Below are 19,380 nucleotides of genomic sequence, written 5' to 3'. Positions count from 1 at the left end.
CCTGCTCCACTCATCCTGTCTGTTGATTAATGATATCCAGATAGACAGATAAAATCTACCGTATTTTTCGCTCTATAAGACGCACCCGACCATAAGATGCACCTAGTTTTTAGAGGAGGAAAACAAGAAAGCAACGCAAAGCTTTGCGTGGCTATCCCTGCCCTTCCCAACAATTCCTCTTAGATCTGACTCAAGGTACAGTACACAGACAAGAAGAGATAAAGACAGCCACATCAAGGGGACACGGGACTCAAAGTGCATTTAAGCACACTGGAAGAGCCCAGGATTAAAGCAGTTACCTGGGCTGGTCGCAGGAAGTTGACATTGATGTTTGGATACCGTGTGACAGGGTCAATGCAGTACTGGCTAAAGTTTTTGCTCACATTCTCAGGGGTGGTCTGAGGCAATAATCTATAGATGCTCTCCCTAGGAGAAAGAAGACAATGGCATTAGTACCGGTGACGTAAAAGAGTGTCTTCAATGACATAAAACGTTGCCCAGTCAACACCTTTTCCAGCAGCCATCACTGAGTGAAATTATTTCACCCCACTTAGCAATTGTTTGTCTTTGCCATCTATGGCAAACGGTCATCCTTTGTTGCTGCTTAGGACAATATCTAACTGCCCCATGCACATGTGAAAAGCTATAACTGTGGCACTCTGTTCATTTTAACTGATTTGTAAATGCAATGTCCTTTCTGTAAATATTTCAAGGCACTCTGTCATTTAACTGATTATATTTAGGTTTCAAGCAATCCCTTATGACACGGCTGGCCTGAGCCCAGAAACTCAAGACTCACTTTTTCCATTCAATTAAAAAAACCAGAAATATTTACCTCGTTTTAAGTAGGATAGTAGAAAAGCAGCCGGCGTTTCTGATTTACCTAAGCTGTGTTTGCCTGGCCACAAGTATGTGGAAAGCCTTCAACAGATGCACCTATTTGCTGGACCCTTGCCATGCAGTAATAAACAAAACAAAGCAAAACCCAACTACCTGATGAACTTCACCCTGCCATGCAATATTTGGGGCCTGTGTAATGCCTGAGCATTTTTGGAATGCTAGGAGGAGCTGACTGATGAGTAATGGCAGCATTCAAAGGCAGTTGGAAAAATCAGTTAGGAGAGTGAGTTGAGGGAATTAAGAGTGAGGGTGAGCAGTGACAGCTTATGAGAAGGTTAGACAGAGAATAAAGGAATTAGTGATTAGCACGATAACATCTGTTTAATTTGTTACAATTTCTCTTGTCTCTCCCGTGTGTATGCAGTAAACTTCTACCACAACCTTTGCCTGTGCCAGGGCATGACACCAGAGGTTAACAATGCTGTTATGCAACGGGAATGAAATGTGACTCAGAAAAGAACAATTTTGAACTCAGAAGAACAATTTTCATCTTAATTACATTGCTGCTTGGCTTCAAAGCCTTTTAAGGTAGGTAGGCCCAGAAGTGCTCGTTTGTCAACTGATCTGTCCTTAGAATACTGGGAGAAGCTGGCAGAAGATGAGTCTGGACCTCAATCTTATATTTACTAATTACACTTGAATTAGTGTTCTCCTTCTTAGTTCTTCCCACTATCCCCACGTGAAAGGTTGCATCTCATAAAGGACATCCTTCCTGCAAGTTGCTTGGATAAATTTTTACAATGTCCCTGTTCATGGCTCCTCATGTGTTATTCACTCAGGAAATGAGGACTAGTGATTAGAGCACCAATATCAGACGTGGGATGAAATCCCTATATTCTCCAAGACTGCAATTCTAAACACACTTAACCCCAGAGCAAGTGTCACAGTACTCACCGGGGCTTATTTCTGAGCAGACACGCACAGGACTGCAGTGAGAGTCCAACTGGACAGGTGTCTCTCTCTCTCCATCTAATCTCTCTTGTAAAACCATTGCAAGTGTACATAAAGTAATCCCACTTAAAAAACCCCTGTGTTGCTTGCAGGAAGACAATGGTATGGAAACTGCGCCACATGACCATTAAATCTGATTCTGCACACAAAGAGAAACTTCCTAATGTGTCTGGGTGGAATTACACAAATTCAGCAGATAAACACACAAAGAAAAGCACAGCAAAAAAAGAGTGGGGAAACTGAAATGCAATCGGACAAAAAGGGTGCAGAATTAAGGTTGGTTCATGCTTGCATAAAAATCTGCATATATTATATTAAGGAGACATAGACACTTCCATATTATGGTCCAGTTTGCACGTCACATTAAACCCTAGTTTAAAACGAACTGTGGTTTAATGTGAACAAGCAGCATGCTAGCTCGCAATACTCAAAAGTTCCCTAAATGCTTCCCCTCTACTAATTCCTGCTGCTGCTGCACAGGTGAAGCAAACCAGAGACCAGCTTGCCATATCATCCAAATGAGGGCTCAGAGTTTGCTTGTTGGAAACAAGCCATGAGTCGTAAACCAAGAACTAAACTTGACTACTGCTTGTGGCCTGTTTTGGGGAAAACAAGCCCGTGTTTGGGATACACAACAAGCCACACTCTGGCTTATTTCATTTGCAGTACAGTAGCTGCAGGGAATTACAGTTTAAGGTGACATGTGAACCAGGCCACTCTCTCATCTGGAGAGAATTCACGTTTGTTCTCTACCCCCCACCACCAAACACACAGAAATTTCTTTACCTCTCTGCAAGAACCTCCAAAGGACTTGTTCCCAGAGACCAGCTTCGTACCATCCAGGCAGAATCCATGGCGGCAAGGAAGCCCCTGGCAATTCCAGTTCCCATTGGCCAGAATGGCTAGAAGCAACCACAAAGAAGCAATGGAGGAGGGGGGAGGAAGAAGAAGAGAATAAGTTCCCTAAGAAAACTGGGGAAGCTGACATATTGCAATGCTGCCTTAAGACCCAGACTCCCTCCAAGCCTCTGTAGGAGCAACATCTAATAATTTCAATGCACCCTTATCCCCTGAGCTGCCACAGTAGCTTTCCAAAGCCAGATATGCCATTTAAGTCAATTACAGACTGCTAATTGCTGTTTGCTACCCAATTACAGGCTCTATAAACCATGCTTCTTTTCAAGTCATAGCAGAGCAATTGGGGGATGGGAGCACTTCCAGCAGTTTCTCATCTGGTCTCTTTTGCATGTTGCGTTTTTCAAGTCACAAGGACACTCCTGCAAGTCACATCCATGTCTGGATGTGCATATATATGTAAGACCTACAACAACACTCCACTACATCCATGTGAAGCCAGAGGCACGAGAGCTGCATAAGAAGCAACACTAGCATGCATCAAAATGTTCTGAACTGTGAGAAGGCTCGCCTCCTTTTAGCCTGCAAGTTATTTTTAAAATTTATTCAGTATAGGTTTGTTTAATTGATGTGGATTCTGGAGAAAAAGAAGTGTGGTGATAGAGAGCAATTAATATTCCGCCCCTATTCAAATGAACTAGATAGTGATGGAAGTTGCCTTTTGATAGTCCTCCACACATTTACAAAAAAGAAGGAATTATTCTTTATGCACAGTCCCCTGCCCCACAAGATCACATGGTGGTATTCAACACTAGTCCTACACAGTAGATCCACCAAAGTTAATGGACATGTCTAAGTTAGCATCATTAATTTGAATGGATCTGCTCTGAGTTGGATTTTCTCCAGTGGTGTCACACAGCTGATGGTGCTGCCTCCCTTCCTCTGTCAGTGGAAAGGAGGCGAGCAACTTTCTGTGATTTCCCCTCCTGCCTACAGCCTCTACATCCCAAAGTTGCTTTGGAGGGTTCCCAAACTCTCTGAAGCAGATACAGAGCATCAGCATCAAACAAGACTGTTTGAAATAACCCATTGTTACTCTGGTTTCTCTTCAGATCGTATAAATCTTTCGCCTTTTACAAATTCTGTTTTTCTCCACCCATTTATTTTTTCCTCCAGATTATTTTTTCTGCTCTGTACAGTGGTAATCCCCTCAACAAACACAGAAACAACTACATATTTGATTGTACGGTCTTGAGGGCAAGGACTTCTTTTTCTGTTGCAAAGTGCTGTGCGCATCAGTGATATTACATTAATAATACAAAATGTTGTTTCCCTGAGCATCTGTGATGGGAAAGGACAGAAAAACAAAGCTGCTTGAAACAAGAAACAACCCATGTAAAAGAACAAACCTCTAACAGACTGTCCCCAACCAATGCCACTAGCAACTGGTGGCCATTTACTTCTCGAACCATGGCTGCGTTCTCTGAGGCATACATGCATGTGAAGTCAAACATGGCCACATCGGGCTGCCCATAGTGGTTGATAGCGAAGTCCAGCGATGGCAGTTGCTGATTGGTTGAGAAGTCAGCTGCTTCCCTGGCATAATTGAGCAAAGCTTCCTGATCCACATTCTCTCGCGAAAGAAGGAGCTCTGTATCTGCATAGTCCTGCAAGACCAAAAAAGAGAGAGAACGGATCAGGGATTGTGCAATGCTCTGAGGGCATATAAGGCAACCCTAGCACTGAAACCAACTAGGCCTGGCATCACCAGCTGGTTGCCTAGACAGCAAGCCCCCTAGGAACCACTTCTGAGTTGTTCTAACTTCCTCAGCAGGAGAGCCAAGCATAACAATCAGACTTTGTTCAAGAATTGTGCAGGTGGACAAGTTTGGAGCGCAGTGTGCCAATATTCAAGGTGAACTTTGGTACATCAGTGAAATGGATGAACTTTTCCATTGCAGATGTCCTGGGCCTCTGCCATCAGCCAGGAGAATAAAGATCACAGGGAAGATGCTCCCCTGGCCTCCTAGGAAGAACATCATGGCAAGGCGGAGATCAACCTGGCCACTTTGGTTGACCAAGGACCAGAAGGGAACTTGCTCTACCCGTCCCTGCCAAAAACAACACTTATAAGAGCTTCATAACTCAACAAGTAGTAGTGCCCAAGTTCGTATTCCCCCCCTTTCCCCACAATCTTGTGTTATGTGCTTTAGACTGTAAGCCTAAGAACTGGGACCATCTTATTGATTGCTGTAAGCCACTCTGGGAAGATGTCAGCTGAAAATCAGATAAAAATACTTTAAATAAAAGAACAGGAAGGAATACTTATTTTCAGCTCCATAGCATCTTATTCACACAATAATATGTACTAAGACATCTGCTCAATCCATATTCTGGTGGTTAAAAAACAACCCTTTGCTGCCACACTTTATATCAAATAGAATAGATGTATTTTTCGTGGATAAATGTTTATGCACAAAACAGCAGCTCCCAGCAGCTCATTTACTGAGTCAGTTCAGTTACACAGTGGTGAAACAAATATGTCAGAACACAAGAGCAAACTCTGCCACTACTGAGAATTAAAGATACCGATCATGCTTGTCTTTCAAGATTACTCAAGGTCATATTTATATAAAGTGAAATTAGCTCTTGAATTTTGGTGACTGCTTCTGGGGGCACTTGGACCACTGCATTATTTGTCAGTTTCCCATTTAATAATGTAATGGCCTCTTTGTTTTAAATTGACGCTATCAATAATCTGAGTCAAACCCTATCCTAGAAGATTGATGTGATAGCCAAGCAAGTCAGCAGAATAGTTAGCAAACTTTAAAGTGCTTGAATGATGGGGCTGCACTCCACACAGTGTACAAAGGTTTCAAAGAGACTTAACAGCATACTCACATGCAATATCACTCCTTTTTCCAGTAAGCTCTGCTTTTTGGCAGTCATAACAAAGTAGTGGGTGTCGTCTTTGTAGTAGACAATGTTCTCCAGATCAATGCCTAAGTTGGAAGAAAAACAGACACAGAATCAAGCAGTGGAGGGGTAAATACAAGAGCATGTGGCAGAATGCAGAATGAATTGCAAGGGGCCCTCCCGGTGATCTCACCTTACATGTCCTTGTAAGACGGTCTAAGGAAGACACCTATAGGGAAAAACCAGCCCCAGACTACAAGATGCTCCCCATGCTACAACAAGGTGTCCAATAAGAAAAAGAAAAAAGCTTCTTCCTGGAGCTGGTGCCAAAACTGGGGTATAATTGGGGTATAAAAACAGCACAATGCCTGGAAAAGGGAAGGGGAGTGATGCCATTACACAGATCTAGTTGATATGGACCCCTGAACGCCTCATTTTCAAAACTCTAATGGCCCAAGATGCAAACTTCTACCAAGCAGACTGCAAGGCATATGATGCTTTTGATCCAAACAGACAGGACTTTTTTTCCCCTAGAAAAATAGGTGCCGGTACTGACCATGAAGTTGTTACACTTAGTGCCACACTTTTTAACAACAACAACAGCTGTGCCGGTATTGCGTACCCTTGAGTATCCCCTAAACCCTCACTGCAAACAGATGTAGCCCATAACTTGCAAGTTGTTAAGTGAAGAAGTAGTCTTGCATGAATGGCCTTTCCGGAAGCCTCGGCAACACGGAACCAAACAGTGAAAAGGGTCCCACAAGACAACACAAAGCAGAGACCCACTTTAAATGTACATACAGTGCTGTGGGGGTTTCTGCAGTTGCCATAGCTGTTTCCATACTAAAAATTTTAAAAATGGTCCAGTTGCACCTTAGAGACCAACTAAGTTTGTTCTGGGTATTAGCTTTCATGTGCATGCAAACTTCTTCAGATACACTGAAACAGAAGTCACCAGACCCTTATATAGTGGGAGGGTGGGGTGGGGTTTTTCTCAGAAGGGTAGTAGGAGATTGGTGATTGGCTCAAGGGGCATGGTGAACCTGTTGATGACTGTTAACGACTACAATTAGTCCTACAGGAAAAAGCAAGGGACAGTATGCAGATGACCAAAAATAGCTTTAGCATGTGTAATGAGACAAGAATCCAGTATCTCTATTCAGACCAGGTCTTTCCATAGTTTTCAGTTTAGTAATAAGTTGTAATAATTTGTAATTGAGCAAGTTTCCATACTGGGAGAGAACACCTGAAGTGTTCCATCAAGTGGGTTGCTGTGATGCTAGTTAGGAAACATGCAGGTAACATAGCTCCCAAGTGGCTGCACATCACCGCTGTAGTTATTTAACCATTATGGCCCCACATAGAGTGTATCAAAATTGAAACGAGATTGTCATGAGAATCAAGCATAATGAAAACATACCATAGGAATCCACTGTTGTTTCACCCTTTAACAGGCAGAGAACATAAGCCAAGACTCAGAAACCAGGCTATCTGCTCTATAAACTGGGCAACTGAAACAATCCCACGTGTTCCTTGTAACATCACGAATGGCGAGCAGCCATCCTCCAAGTAGTACAAAGAAATCGTGAAAAGTGAAGAGATCAAATATGCATATTGAAAATGCCCCTTTTTTGTCTCTGGACTACTTCTACAAACCTGTAGCTTCTCGTAGATCCTGGAAGAATTTCTGGTTGAATATAAAGGCCACACCACTGATCTCTTCAACTTTGGCTTCCGCTGTTGTATTGCGGTTGATGAAGTTTGCTGTAATGGCAATCGCCAGCTTGCCACGGAATTCTTTTCGTCGAAACCCTAAAGAAGAGATAAGGGACAACAACAAAAAGGAATGCGGTTCAAAGGTCTCGCTGCGACAACAAAAGTGCCAATTAAATAGGCTCAGGGGTGTCTTGATAATGGAAGTGTTGACAATGGAAGCAGCAGCCGCATGGAGTAGTAGAAAAAACTGGATTAAAACAAGAGACCTGGACTTTTACTCAGGTGCCCAAAGACTGAGTTGTTTCATTCACCAGCGTCAGCACCGACAGTAGTCTATCTAACGTATTTCTTATAATTAGGGGCAGATACATTCATTTCACTAAGTGTGCAATAAAACTTGTATATGGGCCTTTCACAGTCCATTCTGGGTATAGAACCATAAAAATGTATAGTTGGGAGGCCTGAGGGTGATCTAGTCCAGCCCCCTGCAATGTAGGAATCTCAACTAAAGCACCTGCTAACTATGTAATGTATGTCCTCAAAGTTGCTTCCTATGTTACTTTCCCCCACTATAGTTGCAGACAATGTAGTAACTTAGTAGTAGTAACTTAACTAAGTAGTAACTTAGTACAGTGGGAATACCGTGAACAAGCAAGGGGGTCATCTGCCCGCATGAGGAGGAGGACGTTTCCACTCCCCATCTTCCCTCTATCTCTGACTGGGTGCAAATGTGAAATAAAACTCTCTTCTCGTAGCTTAAAACAATGTATGATACACCTTGTTGCATGACCAGTGTGATTAACTTGATCAAAGTAGCCAAGCTGTGCTTCTGCTACAACAGGCGAAAATCACAGAGGCATCTTACAAATTAACAAATTTATGGTGGCAGGAACATTGGTTGGCAGGAGCTTCCTTAGGTCAAATCCCCCCCCCCCAAAAAAAAATATTCTCAAGGGGAGTGAAAGTATATTTTTCAGCAGTTCGACTGGTTAGGAGCTGCTGAGTATGAAAATGCTCCACCAGAGCATAAACAAGGCAAGCCGGATGGTCTAGGTCTAGCAACTTAGCACACATGAACACACAACACTTCCTTATACTGAATCAAACCAGTAGTCCATGTAGCCAGTGCCATCTACTCAGACTGAAAACAGCTCTTAAGAGATGTCAAGAGAAGAGATATTTTCCAGTCCTGCTACTTAAACACAATCTGGCATCTTCTGCATAGGGCCGGCCTCTCATTAGGTAGAATGAGGCAGCTATCTAAGGCAGATGATTTTGGGGTGACATGAAAGGGCAGCAAATTGCTCATCACTTAATGTGTCATTATTGTACAGTGGTACCTCGGGTTACATACACTTCAGATTACATACACTTCAGGTTACAGACTCCGCTAAGCCAGAAATAGTGCTTCAGGTTAAGAACTTTGCTTCAGGATAAGAACAGAAATTGTGCTCCGGCGGTGTGGCGGCAGCAGAGGCTCCATTAGCTAAAGTGGTGCTTCAGGTTAAGAACAGTTTCAGGTTAAGAACGGACCTCTGGAACGAATTAAGTACTTAACCCGAGGTACCACTGTAGTGGGACGCGGGTGGCGCTGTGGGTAAAAGCCTCAGTGCCTAGGACTTGCCGATCGAAAGGTCGGCGGTTCGAATCCCCATGGTGGGGTGAGCTCCCGTCGCTCGGTCCCAGCGCCTGCCAACCTAGCAGTTCGAAAGCACCCCCGGGTGCAAGTAGATAAATAGGGACCGCTTACTAGCGGGAAGGTAAATGGCGTTCCGTGTGCTGCGCTGGCTCGCCAGATGCAGCTTGTCACGCTGGCCACGTGACCAGGAAGTGTCTGCGGACAGTGCTGGCTCCCGGCCTATAGAGTGAGATGAGCGCACAACCCTAGAGTCTGTCAAGACTGGCCCGGACGGGCAGGGGTACCTTTACCTTTACCTACCACTGTAGTATATTTAGAAGTGCTTGTGGGATTTTCTGCCTCAGGTGGCCAAGCAACTTGATTACTCTTGGGTAATATGCACCTTGTCTTGGTGGGGGTAAGCATTAGCTGCTCTGCCTCAGGAGGCAAAAGGTTTTGGACCAGCTCTGCTTCTGCATAAAAAGTGCATGTTCCATCACTCAACCATGGTCCCCACATCCAGCATAATTTATTTTAATAATGTGTCCCCCCCGGAAGACTTGCAAGACAGTGGTTGGGGGTGCATAGCTGAGCAGAAACTAGACCAGTAGCAGCTACCTTCCAATGTGTTCCTCCTTCCATCTCCTCCGATGATCACATCAAACTCGTACTCCGACACAGGATGCGTTTTCGGGTGAACCTGTGCACGCCAACCTATTCCTATGAATAAATTCTGCATGTTAGTAACATTTTAGCACAATGATACCAGATAACATTTCACTGAGCCTAGCAAAACTGGTGTGGAAAGTTAATTGCACCTTAACTTGCCTCCCCCGGGGGTTTCCCCATTACATGCATTACTGAAGCAGCCCGTGACAGACACTATGACAATGCAAGAACCAGCTCTCAGACGCCACCAGCAGAACAATACAGGCCTTCATCTTTACTCTTCCAGATCCTGCCGCTCATCCCAACTCTACTTACTCTCATTCTCCTGGTCCTCAGGAGGGTAGAGAAGCCCCTGGAATTCCACATTGACATGGATCTCAACACCCAGGATTAAGGAGACCTTCAAGAGTATCAGCTGGAGCTGACGAATACCTGCAAGACAGAGGGACAGACAATGAAAATGACAAGAAGTGCTTAACATGAAACCTGCTGATTAGCACTAACACATTACCAAGGCCTGCCACTAATGTTACCATCAATCCCCTCAAAAGAGCTTTGTAACCTAAAAATATAATCCAATAGTCAATGAAGTGACTGAAAGCAACCCTAGATGCTTCCCGGATGACTATCAGCAGCAGAACTCTAAAGATTAAAGCGTCTGGATTGTGATCAAATGAGACTGTACAAAAGAAAGTGGATAGGAAATCAGAGGTGAAGAACTATTATTTTGCTATGGTGAACTTCTTTCCTGAATGTACTTGATCTAGTATGATCTGCTATTTTACCAGGGAGACTCATTAAAACATTTCCTCTCTCATGTGGCAATAGTACCTCTCCCCAGAGAGCAATTGAAAAAAAAACTCACCTTGTGGCAATTTATACAGCCATGCAAGTAACTATCCACTTGTTTGCTAGAGACTTGTGATTATTATCTGTCAACAAAGATAGGCTGCTGCTCTTAATGAACTTACATGTGTTATCTGTGTACAGCTACATACATTAGTTGCTGCTGTATCAATACATTAAAAAAGCAAGGACAGAAATCCTATGCAGACTTTCTTGGAAGTATGCCTGAATTAACTCAGTGGAATTTCTGAGAATACAAGTGCATGAAAGGATCTAAAGGGCTATAGAAGGAGAACTCACTATCTGGCAGGAGACATGTTGCTCCCATACCCACCAACCTCAACTCTAGCCCCCTTCCTTCCTCCACCCCAAGCCTAAATATGAGGAAGCTAATAAATATTATTGTGGTGGGCAAGTAATTTTCTATGTCAAAATTATCTGGATCACAGCCATCTCAGACACACACACCACCCTCCTCAGCCCCATCTAAGGATATATATAATTTGTGATAACCAAGAATGGCACCACTTACTGATATGGTCGATGGCTCCTGCACAGAATTTGCCATAGAATTTTTTGGCGCCAAGGCCCCGCAAGTCATGTATGGTAAATGGCCACAGATGCAGAACATTGTTGCGGGAGAAGGCATCACGCTTTTCTATCACCACCACCTTTGCTCCTAGAAAGGATAGGTCAATGGCTGTTCGAAGGCCGCAGGGTCCAGCCCCAATGATGAGACACTGCAAGAGAGGAAACAGGTTTACATGTCGTTGTATAAAGACGATTTCAAAATTGAAACAAGTCTGGATGGGGGGTGGGGTGGGGGGGAGGTTTATATGGCCTTAGTTCACTGAAATGCAACAAAAACCAGGAAGACGTTGAAAGATACTCAAGTGCACTTTCTACAGTTCTGGCTATAGGACGATCACCACAATTTCAGTGGAAATACACAGGAGTGACACAAAGCCAGCCTTCCTCATCAGAAATCACTTCAGATTTGTGTCAGGCGACGTGAAGTTTTCAGTCTCTTCCTAATATGAAATGGTTCCGCAGAACCAAATCAGGTTAACTGCATGGCGGTATGCCTTAGAAAATACACACAAACCAGCTTACAGTTTTCCAAAGAAGCTTTTGTCTACAAAGCATTCAGCAAAAACAGTGCTTGGATTCCCTACGCATAATAGTTCCTCCACTTCCATAATAGTTGACTCCACTATCATAATATTTGGACAGGGGCATGACTCAGGGGTGGAGCATGCACTCTGCGTGCAGAAGGCCACAAATTCAATCCCTGCCACCTCTAATCAAAACTAACTCATGTTCTGAGTAAGACCTCTACCAAAGTTCTGCTCAAATCTCAGAACAAGTTCACTTACTAATTCCCCTCCATTCCCAAATCAGATTTATTAAAATACCATTAAATGTACACCCCACTTTTCCTCTAGGTGCTCAAGCTGGTGTGTACACAGTCCCTTCACTTTATCCTCATAGCAACCCCTGCGAAGTAGGGGAAGCACACTTTGTGAGCTTAATGGCTGAGTGGGGATTCAAAACTGGGTTTCCCAGTTGCAGCCAAACACCAAGCCAGGCATCCCCAACCTGCGGCCCTCCAGATGTTTTGGCCTACAACTCCCATGATCCCTATCTAACAGGACCAGTGGTCAGGGATGATGGGAATTGTAGTCCAAAACATCTGGAGGGCTGAAGGTTGGGGGTGCCTACACTAAGCTGCTGCTATAGTTCCTGACACCATCAAGAAGCCACAGTAACTTCCATGAACAGCCACTCTGGAATCCATGCCCACATTCTGAGCTGTGTTTGGTGCCCCTGCAGAGATTCTATGCCATCTTCATTCCCTACTGTGCTATTTTCTATTTACAGCAAATTTTTCATAAAGGGTAGTATTAAGAAATGTGATCTGTGCATGCAATCTGAAATGGTACAGTTGCCTCAAAGGTCTACCTCCTCTTTCAGCTGCATATGCAGACTAAGTGGGTTGCCCACTGTAAGTCCCTCTGTCCTCACCTAGCTCACAGTGTTGCAAAAATGATACGAAACAAAACAAACAAACCAGCAAAACCAGAACACTCACATGTTCATCCCCAAGACCTTTGGAGGAAGAGCAGAATACAAATGAATATTCACACAAGTAACAACTGAGTGCTGGTGACTGCTGGAATCCTGTCACTGGCATAGCAAATGGGGAAATCACTCAGAAGCTACAATGGGAATTCTTGCCTACTCCAAGAATTATATTAGGAAGCGATATCACTAAGCCACCAAACAGCCAGGACAGAAAAGATAAGGTCAAAGCCAGGGTAGCAAAGATGAAGCACAGGCAGTGTTAACAAGAGATGGAGGCTGCAAAGCACACTGTGAACAGTGTTGGTCTTTGGGAACATGCCGTTTCTGCAGATGAAACAGCCCAACTAAACACAGCTGCCAGCAGCTTCCCAGCCTTACATCATACTGCTAAATACAAGTTTTAAGTAGATTATTTATTGGTGGTATCTGTTCGTTTTGAAAAACCACCAAGGGTTAGCAGGCGATTAGCTGACAAAATCGGGACTTTTAGAACAAGGTGATCAGCAATTTTAAGAAACTAACTGGAAATTTAAAAAGATTGTAACTGAAGTTTATACTTTTCATAAATAAAATCTGGTCATTTGAACTTGAAGAGTTTTTCATGAGGATCAGAATCAGTTTTTTATATCAGGCAGGTGCCTTCACTATACTCTCTGCAGCACCTGCTAAAGGCATTCTTATTTAGAAAAGCCTACCCAGGTGTTTTAAAAGTCTGTATGAGTTCTAATTTGCTTTAGTCTATTGTATTGTGGTTTTAATTTTCTGCAGGTTTTAAATGATGGTTGTAATTTTTTAGTGATAATGTTTTAGGAGGAGATTCCTAAGACTTCCACACAAAGCAACAAGTAATCTTGCTTAAACATGTAGTATAACCGTACCAGCTGCAGCACTCTGTGTAGCCCAGCTGCACATTGCCCTGAGATTATTGTTCATCTTAGCAGGGATAAACAGCAAGAGCCACATGGAAAATACTAGCCAACATCACAGGCTCATCTATATGTAACTGCATACAGCTAAAGGCCATTTTCATATATACTGTACAGGTAAACCTAATGCAACCCTGCTTGTCAATGCCCACCTTCGTGTTGGCGCATACTTTCCCCTTCTTGTAGTCCTTGTGGCAGCCTCTCTTATCCAACTTGGCCCAAAGGGCTTTGGCTTTCCAGTAATTAAGCTTGGACTTGAGCTTGTGGTAGAAAGTACGATAGTCTTTGGGCTTCAGCTCTAGAAAATCACAGAGCTCCTGGAAGGCTTTGAGAGTCCCTTTGCAGGTCGAGGCCTGGACAAATCGGTCAAAGAGGACATGGGCCTGGTTCATCTTCTCATTACTCCTTTCCTCCATGCTTCCAGCTGAGCTGCTGGCCCTCCGTGGCGCATTGGCAGCTGCCCCCTTCCAGTCTGCCTGCCTTCTTGTCAGCTATTTCACTCATCAACAGTCGCTTGTTTTAATCCACATACATCATTAACCTAGAAAAGCAAAAGACAGGTCAGTGAATCCACACAAACATATGTCAATGGCATGTAAAAAGTGGTGCAGCTTATGCCAGTTCACATAGATCTGCTTAACTCTGTCCGATGCAGAGAGCTTCATGGAGGCCCCATTCCTGATGGTTAGAAATTCTGCTCAACGTGCTGCCCCATCCTGGGTTTCACGAAGCATTGTCCACCCAACTTTTCAAGCCTATTTTCAAAACCATAAAGGGTTAGCTATAATCCTCTGCACTCACAGTCAAACAGCATTCCCCCACCCTCTTAATTACTCTGAAAGGGTGGAAAGGTTTAACACTTTCTATGTAAACAAGGGTGAAAAGCAAAAGGGGTCTTGGGGGTCAAGTGCCCAAGCTCCACTGTCCCTTGTTGCTATTTCTGTTGCCTTCCAGTCTTCTGGAAAAAGACTGAATCAGAAAGCCTTTTGTATCCATGGAGGCTCCTCAGTATCAGGAAGTTTTTAATCTGTGAGGTTTTATTATGTTTTTATATGTGCTGGAAGCCACCCAGAGTGGCTGGGGAAATCCAGTCAGGTGGGCAGGGTATAAACATTATTATTATTATTATTATTATTATTATTATTATTATTAGTTATACAGCCCCAAAACAGAAACCTAATTTCCATACAATGGGAGGGTATAATTAACTTTGGCTTCCTGGCTTGTTTCTCCACTCATGTGAAGAGAGAAACAAAGCAGGGGCAAATGAACCAAGTACAGAAGAAAGCTTGCTCATGTTCTGTTTTAATAAGCCAAGATTTTATGATGCAAATTCAGCTTAGGGGTGAAAATTGAACAGTTTTCCTACAAGGATCTATAAGTGAGCTCATAGTTAATTTCCCTATCAAGGGAACATCTGGTTAAGAATCATCGGACTCTATAAAGCAAATGCTGGAGACAGAGCCCATGGGGTCGGCTTTGTCCTGTCCAGGGCCCCAAATGGCTCTGATGTGGGCAAGTTTGCCATTGAGGTCTACCCTGCAAAATGGCTCTGAAATAAAACAATGTGCAATAATAGTTACACGATAAAAAGGTAAAGGTAAAGGACCCCTGACAGTTAAGTCCAGTTGCAGACGACTCTGGGGTTGCGGCGCAAGTCATTAAAGCAATCCCATTCCCACTCCGAACTCCAAGCCCACAAAAACATTCAAAACATGTAGTATTCTTTAAGCACCTCCCCTCCCCCAGCAAAAAAGGGATCGTTTATGCTAAAAAAGCTGATAATTAATTTTATTTGTTTCCAAGTGTTTAAGACCCAGTTAATTCCCAGTGTATCACAAGACATGATACATCCCTATGCCCTTTCAGTTTTCTATGGAACAGAGAAGACTAGTAGGCCTTGAAGCAGAGATTAAAAATAAATAAATCTCATAATTGTAATGTGAAACCAACAAGCACAATGCCCCAGGAACGTAGCAGTGCTCAGATTTAATAAGACGGGAATGTTGGCACACCACTGATTTAACACTCATTCAACACAAGCTACAGCACCTGGAGAAGGACAAAGAATACACATAAGAAGAGAACTACTGAAGAGAGAACTCTTCAGGTATGTTGCCAAAACTAATACGCCATGGCCTAGTGACCCAACTACAAAGGCGGCTATTCACAATGGGCAGGGGTATGAATACACCATGTACATCATAACCCAAGAGAATTATTTGTATTTATATTTTTAAAATGTAAGAATTGCACAGTTAAACTATGGAATTTCCTCTCACAACAAGCAGTGATGTCCACCAACTTGGAACAGGTTAAGAAGAGGATTAGACAAATTCACAGAGATAAAGGTCAGTGGCTACTAGCCATGATTGGCTATGTTCTACCTCCACAATCAAGAGGCAGGAATGCTTCTGAATACCAGGTGCTAAAAACTGCAAGACAGCAAAGAGCTCTTGCATTTGGGTCCTCCTAGAGGGCTTCCCACAGGCATCTGGTTGGCCACTGCGGGAAGAGGATGCTGGGCTAGATGGACCACTGGCCTGAACTGGCAGGCTCTTCTTATGTTCCTAAGTCCTGAAGACTGCACAGATACAACTGAAAGTGAATGTAAGTCTCAGAAATCAGAAACTATGAGTAGAACTTGCAATAATCAGGGGAGAGAATGTTTTAATGCCCTTCACAGATAGTAGCAAGATTACTTATAGGCCACCCTTCACCACATGGTCCCAAGCATGGTCCCAAGCTAGTACTGCTGAGTACAATAGCCATGTAATACATTTCATCCCTAAAAGCCTGTGCAAGAAAAGTAAATCTTCGCCCAACTTTGAACAGTGACAATGCCAGCTGCACCTGGGCATTCTACCATCTGAAAGCCACCACAGAAAAGATCTTCTCCTGAACTTGGCATTGTGGCAGAACTGGCAGCAGGGCCTCCCCTGTCAACACTCAGGCAAATCTATGTACGAGGCAGTAGTCCTTGAGATATTTGGGGCCCAAATCCTTTAGAGTTTTCAATGTCAATATATGCACCTTGAACTGGGCTTGGGAGCACACCGGCAACCAGTGTTGGTCTGTAAGATGTGGTGTAATATGTGCCCAGCCAGCACCCTGACCACTGCATTCTGCTCCAATTGTCAAACCACATGGAACTGGTTGCCTACCCTTAGGTTTTGCAGAGAGGATTGTATCCGATATAAAGGGTCACAATCTTCTTACCAGGAGGAGTTTCGTGCACAATGTGCCCAAATGAGAATGGAGGTTTCCTCTCCAAGTGTGATGGTTTGGACTTAAAAGACTTATTTAAATAAGTAAAACGCTGAAATCTGGATGTCACACTTACAACACCATAAATGGGACCAACATTCCAGAGCAACTGTTTTCATCGGCCTCCACATCCATCTACCTCCATTAGCAGGCCTTGTCTTTGCTACCATAGGCTGAGATTCCTATCCACGCCAGAGCAACACATCCAATCTCAAGATAAAAAGGAAGATAGGTAGAAAGTATGCTTCTATCAGGACACAGAATCTGTAAGTGGCAAGCTAATACGATTTTTAAAAATAAAATGCATTTTTGCTGGAATGGAGATATGGCTTTAACTCAAATTCAACTTCATCTTCTTGTTTTCTCACCCCCTGGCAGTGAGTAAGCCAAGGCAAATCTTCACAAATTATGTTTCTTGCCATTCCAATGTGTCAGTTCTCTCTGGAGTGTTTTGCTTGTTGCACATTTGCCAACACTATGTCAAGTGACATTATTTAGGAGTTGAAGCAATAAGCAGGCATCTCCCCTTGGGGCTTACTTACACGATAAGGGCACATTCACACAGGATGACAGGCGCCATAAAATCTCTACCCAAGGCGTAGGGGGAACAGACAGGCTGACTCAGAAGGAAGCCCTATTTGTGTGAAATACCACCATTCCATGCTGCAATTTGCACAGTGGTGGATCAAAACAGGGTCACCATCATCACAGAAACCTGTTGCCCTACGGACACTATCTGCATACAGCAGACATGATGACCTCCCAGTGTTTTGGACTACAACTCCCATCAGCCTCAGCCAGCACAGCTGGAGGGCACTACCTTGAGGAAGGCTGGCACAGAGAAATGATCAACACAAATAGCACTTCCATGGACCTAACCAGAAGCCCAGAGGCAGCCCTGCGCACTCTCCATGGTTACCGTGTGGTGGCTGCTATCATGTATGAACCATTGACAAAAGAATTAAGAGTAGTCTGAATGACCACGGTAAATCTAGTCTCAAAAACAGATGCAAATAAAGGTTGTGAAGGGCAATTAACTCAAGTGGTGGTATTCAACACTGGTTCTGCTCAAAACAGACCTATTGAAATTAATGGACATAACTTAGGTTCATTAATTTCAGTGGGTCTACTCTGAGCAGGACTAGTGTTGAACACCTCCCGCGTTTTTTAATGGGTGGCTTCTTTATTCATTATGGTCTGAAGTACCACTTTTGGCAGATGTTAATTCATTTTTGAGAAAAATGACCTGTCTCTTTTGTATATTATTCTGTATCGCACCATATACAACGATGGTAAAAGTGACACCATGTGAGCAACATTAGCACCGTCACAAATGTGAGAGTCATTTTTCCCACTCATGCTGCTGATCTGGGCTAAAGGCAACATTACTCTTTCAGGAGAAATGACTGAAGAACGTAAGTAGTGAGTGACCAGTCATTATTCCCTGATCAGCCACTCTAGAATAAAGACAACGCCCTCTGAAGACATCCTACCTGCACACAGAGCCTTGTGTCCTCCCAGAGAGACTCTCTGTACATATCCCCAAATCACTTCAGTGTATCAAGTTACACTTGCGCCCCCCTCAGTTGCTGACAAAATGCTTTTTATAGCAACAGAGAGCATAAAGCAAAGAACACACTACGGTTTAGTGCCAGCAGAGGTCCACGGAGCAAGGCTGAAGCTAAACTTAGCTCATCGAATGTCCTCCTCTTGTTTTTCCACTTTGCCAGACACAGGAATGCCGCAAGAGAATCTTATGTAGTGTCTGGGGAACTAGGGGAAGGGAGTTTAAAACAAAGAAAATCCAAGAGCCATGTCATCTCCAGGAATCGAGTGCACGGCCTTTTGACCCCACCGTTTACAACCGTTTACAATGAACTTGTGGGTCTGCAGATTTATCTGCTCACCCAAGGATAACAATTCAGGCATTTGTTGAAGTGGGATCTAGTCTACAAAAGCTCCTGACATACCGTATTTTTCGCCCCATAAGACGCACCGGCCCATAAGACGCACCTAGATTTTTGGGGGGGAAATAAAGGAAAAAAAATTTATTTCCCCCCCAGGTGCGCTGCGCTACACCAGGAGCTTGGGGCGTGCGGAGCTCAGCGCGCCCCAAGCTTCTGCGTGCAGGCAAGGTCTCCGCTAGCGTGGGAGAGCCGGGCGCCTCTCCCAGGGCTAGCGGACTCCTGCGCTAATCCAGAAGCTTGGGGCAAGCTGAGGTCAGCGCGCCCCAAGCTTCTGCGTGCCGGCAAGCAGTCCGCTAGCCCTGGGAGAGCCGCGGGGCTCTCCCAGGGCTAGCGGATCGCTGCGCTATACCAGGAGCTTGGGGCGTGCTGAGCTCAGTGCGCCCCAAGCTTCTAGGTGCGCGCAAGCAGTCCGCTGCCGCCCCAAGCCTGGCGCACCCGGCAGGAGGTCCCACCGGGTGCGCCAGGCTTGGGGCGGCAGCGGACTGCTTGCGCGCACCTAGAAGCTAGCAGTCCGCTGCCGCCCCAAGCCTGGCGCACCCGGTGGGACCTCCTGCGGGTGCGCCAGGCTTGGGGCGGCAGCGGACTGCTAGCTTCTAGGTGCGCGCAAGCAGTCCGCTGCCGCCCCAAGCCTCGCGCACCCCCTGCCGGGTGCGCCAGGCTTTGG

The 19,380-nt window shown here is 44.4% G+C and overlaps 1 protein-coding gene across 50 annotated transcripts in view; it reads right to left on the bottom strand.

Moving 5' to 3' along the window:
- MICAL3 (microtubule associated monooxygenase, calponin and LIM domain containing 3) overlaps positions 1-19,380 on the bottom strand; it is a 197,538-nt gene that overhangs the window by 101,060 nt on the left and 77,098 nt on the right. For all 50 annotated transcript variants that reach the window (XM_083460864.1, XM_083460891.1, XM_083460892.1 and 47 more), the window contains exons 2-10: positions 13,635-14,023; positions 11,004-11,211; positions 9,941-10,057; positions 9,575-9,676; positions 7,279-7,434; positions 5,608-5,708; positions 4,116-4,373; positions 2,638-2,753; positions 300-426 (exon numbers count right to left, since the gene is read on the bottom strand). In XM_083460864.1, coding sequence (XP_083316990.1) covers positions 300-426; positions 2,638-2,753; positions 4,116-4,373; positions 5,608-5,708; positions 7,279-7,434; positions 9,575-9,676; positions 9,941-10,057; positions 11,004-11,211; positions 13,635-13,898 — 1,449 coding nt within the window. In that variant the 5' untranslated portion in view covers positions 13,899-14,023. The remainder of the gene's footprint in view (positions 1-299; positions 427-2,637; positions 2,754-4,115; positions 4,374-5,607; positions 5,709-7,278; positions 7,435-9,574; positions 9,677-9,940; positions 10,058-11,003; positions 11,212-13,634; positions 14,024-19,380) is intronic.

This window comes from Podarcis liolepis (genome assembly GCF_965112155.1).
Source record: "Podarcis liolepis genome assembly, chromosome: 10".
Taxonomy (NCBI): domain Eukaryota; kingdom Metazoa; phylum Chordata; class Lepidosauria; order Squamata; family Lacertidae; genus Podarcis; species Podarcis liolepis.
The sequence above is the reverse complement of the archived record's forward strand: the minus strand, read 5'-3'. Positions and strand labels throughout refer to the sequence as shown.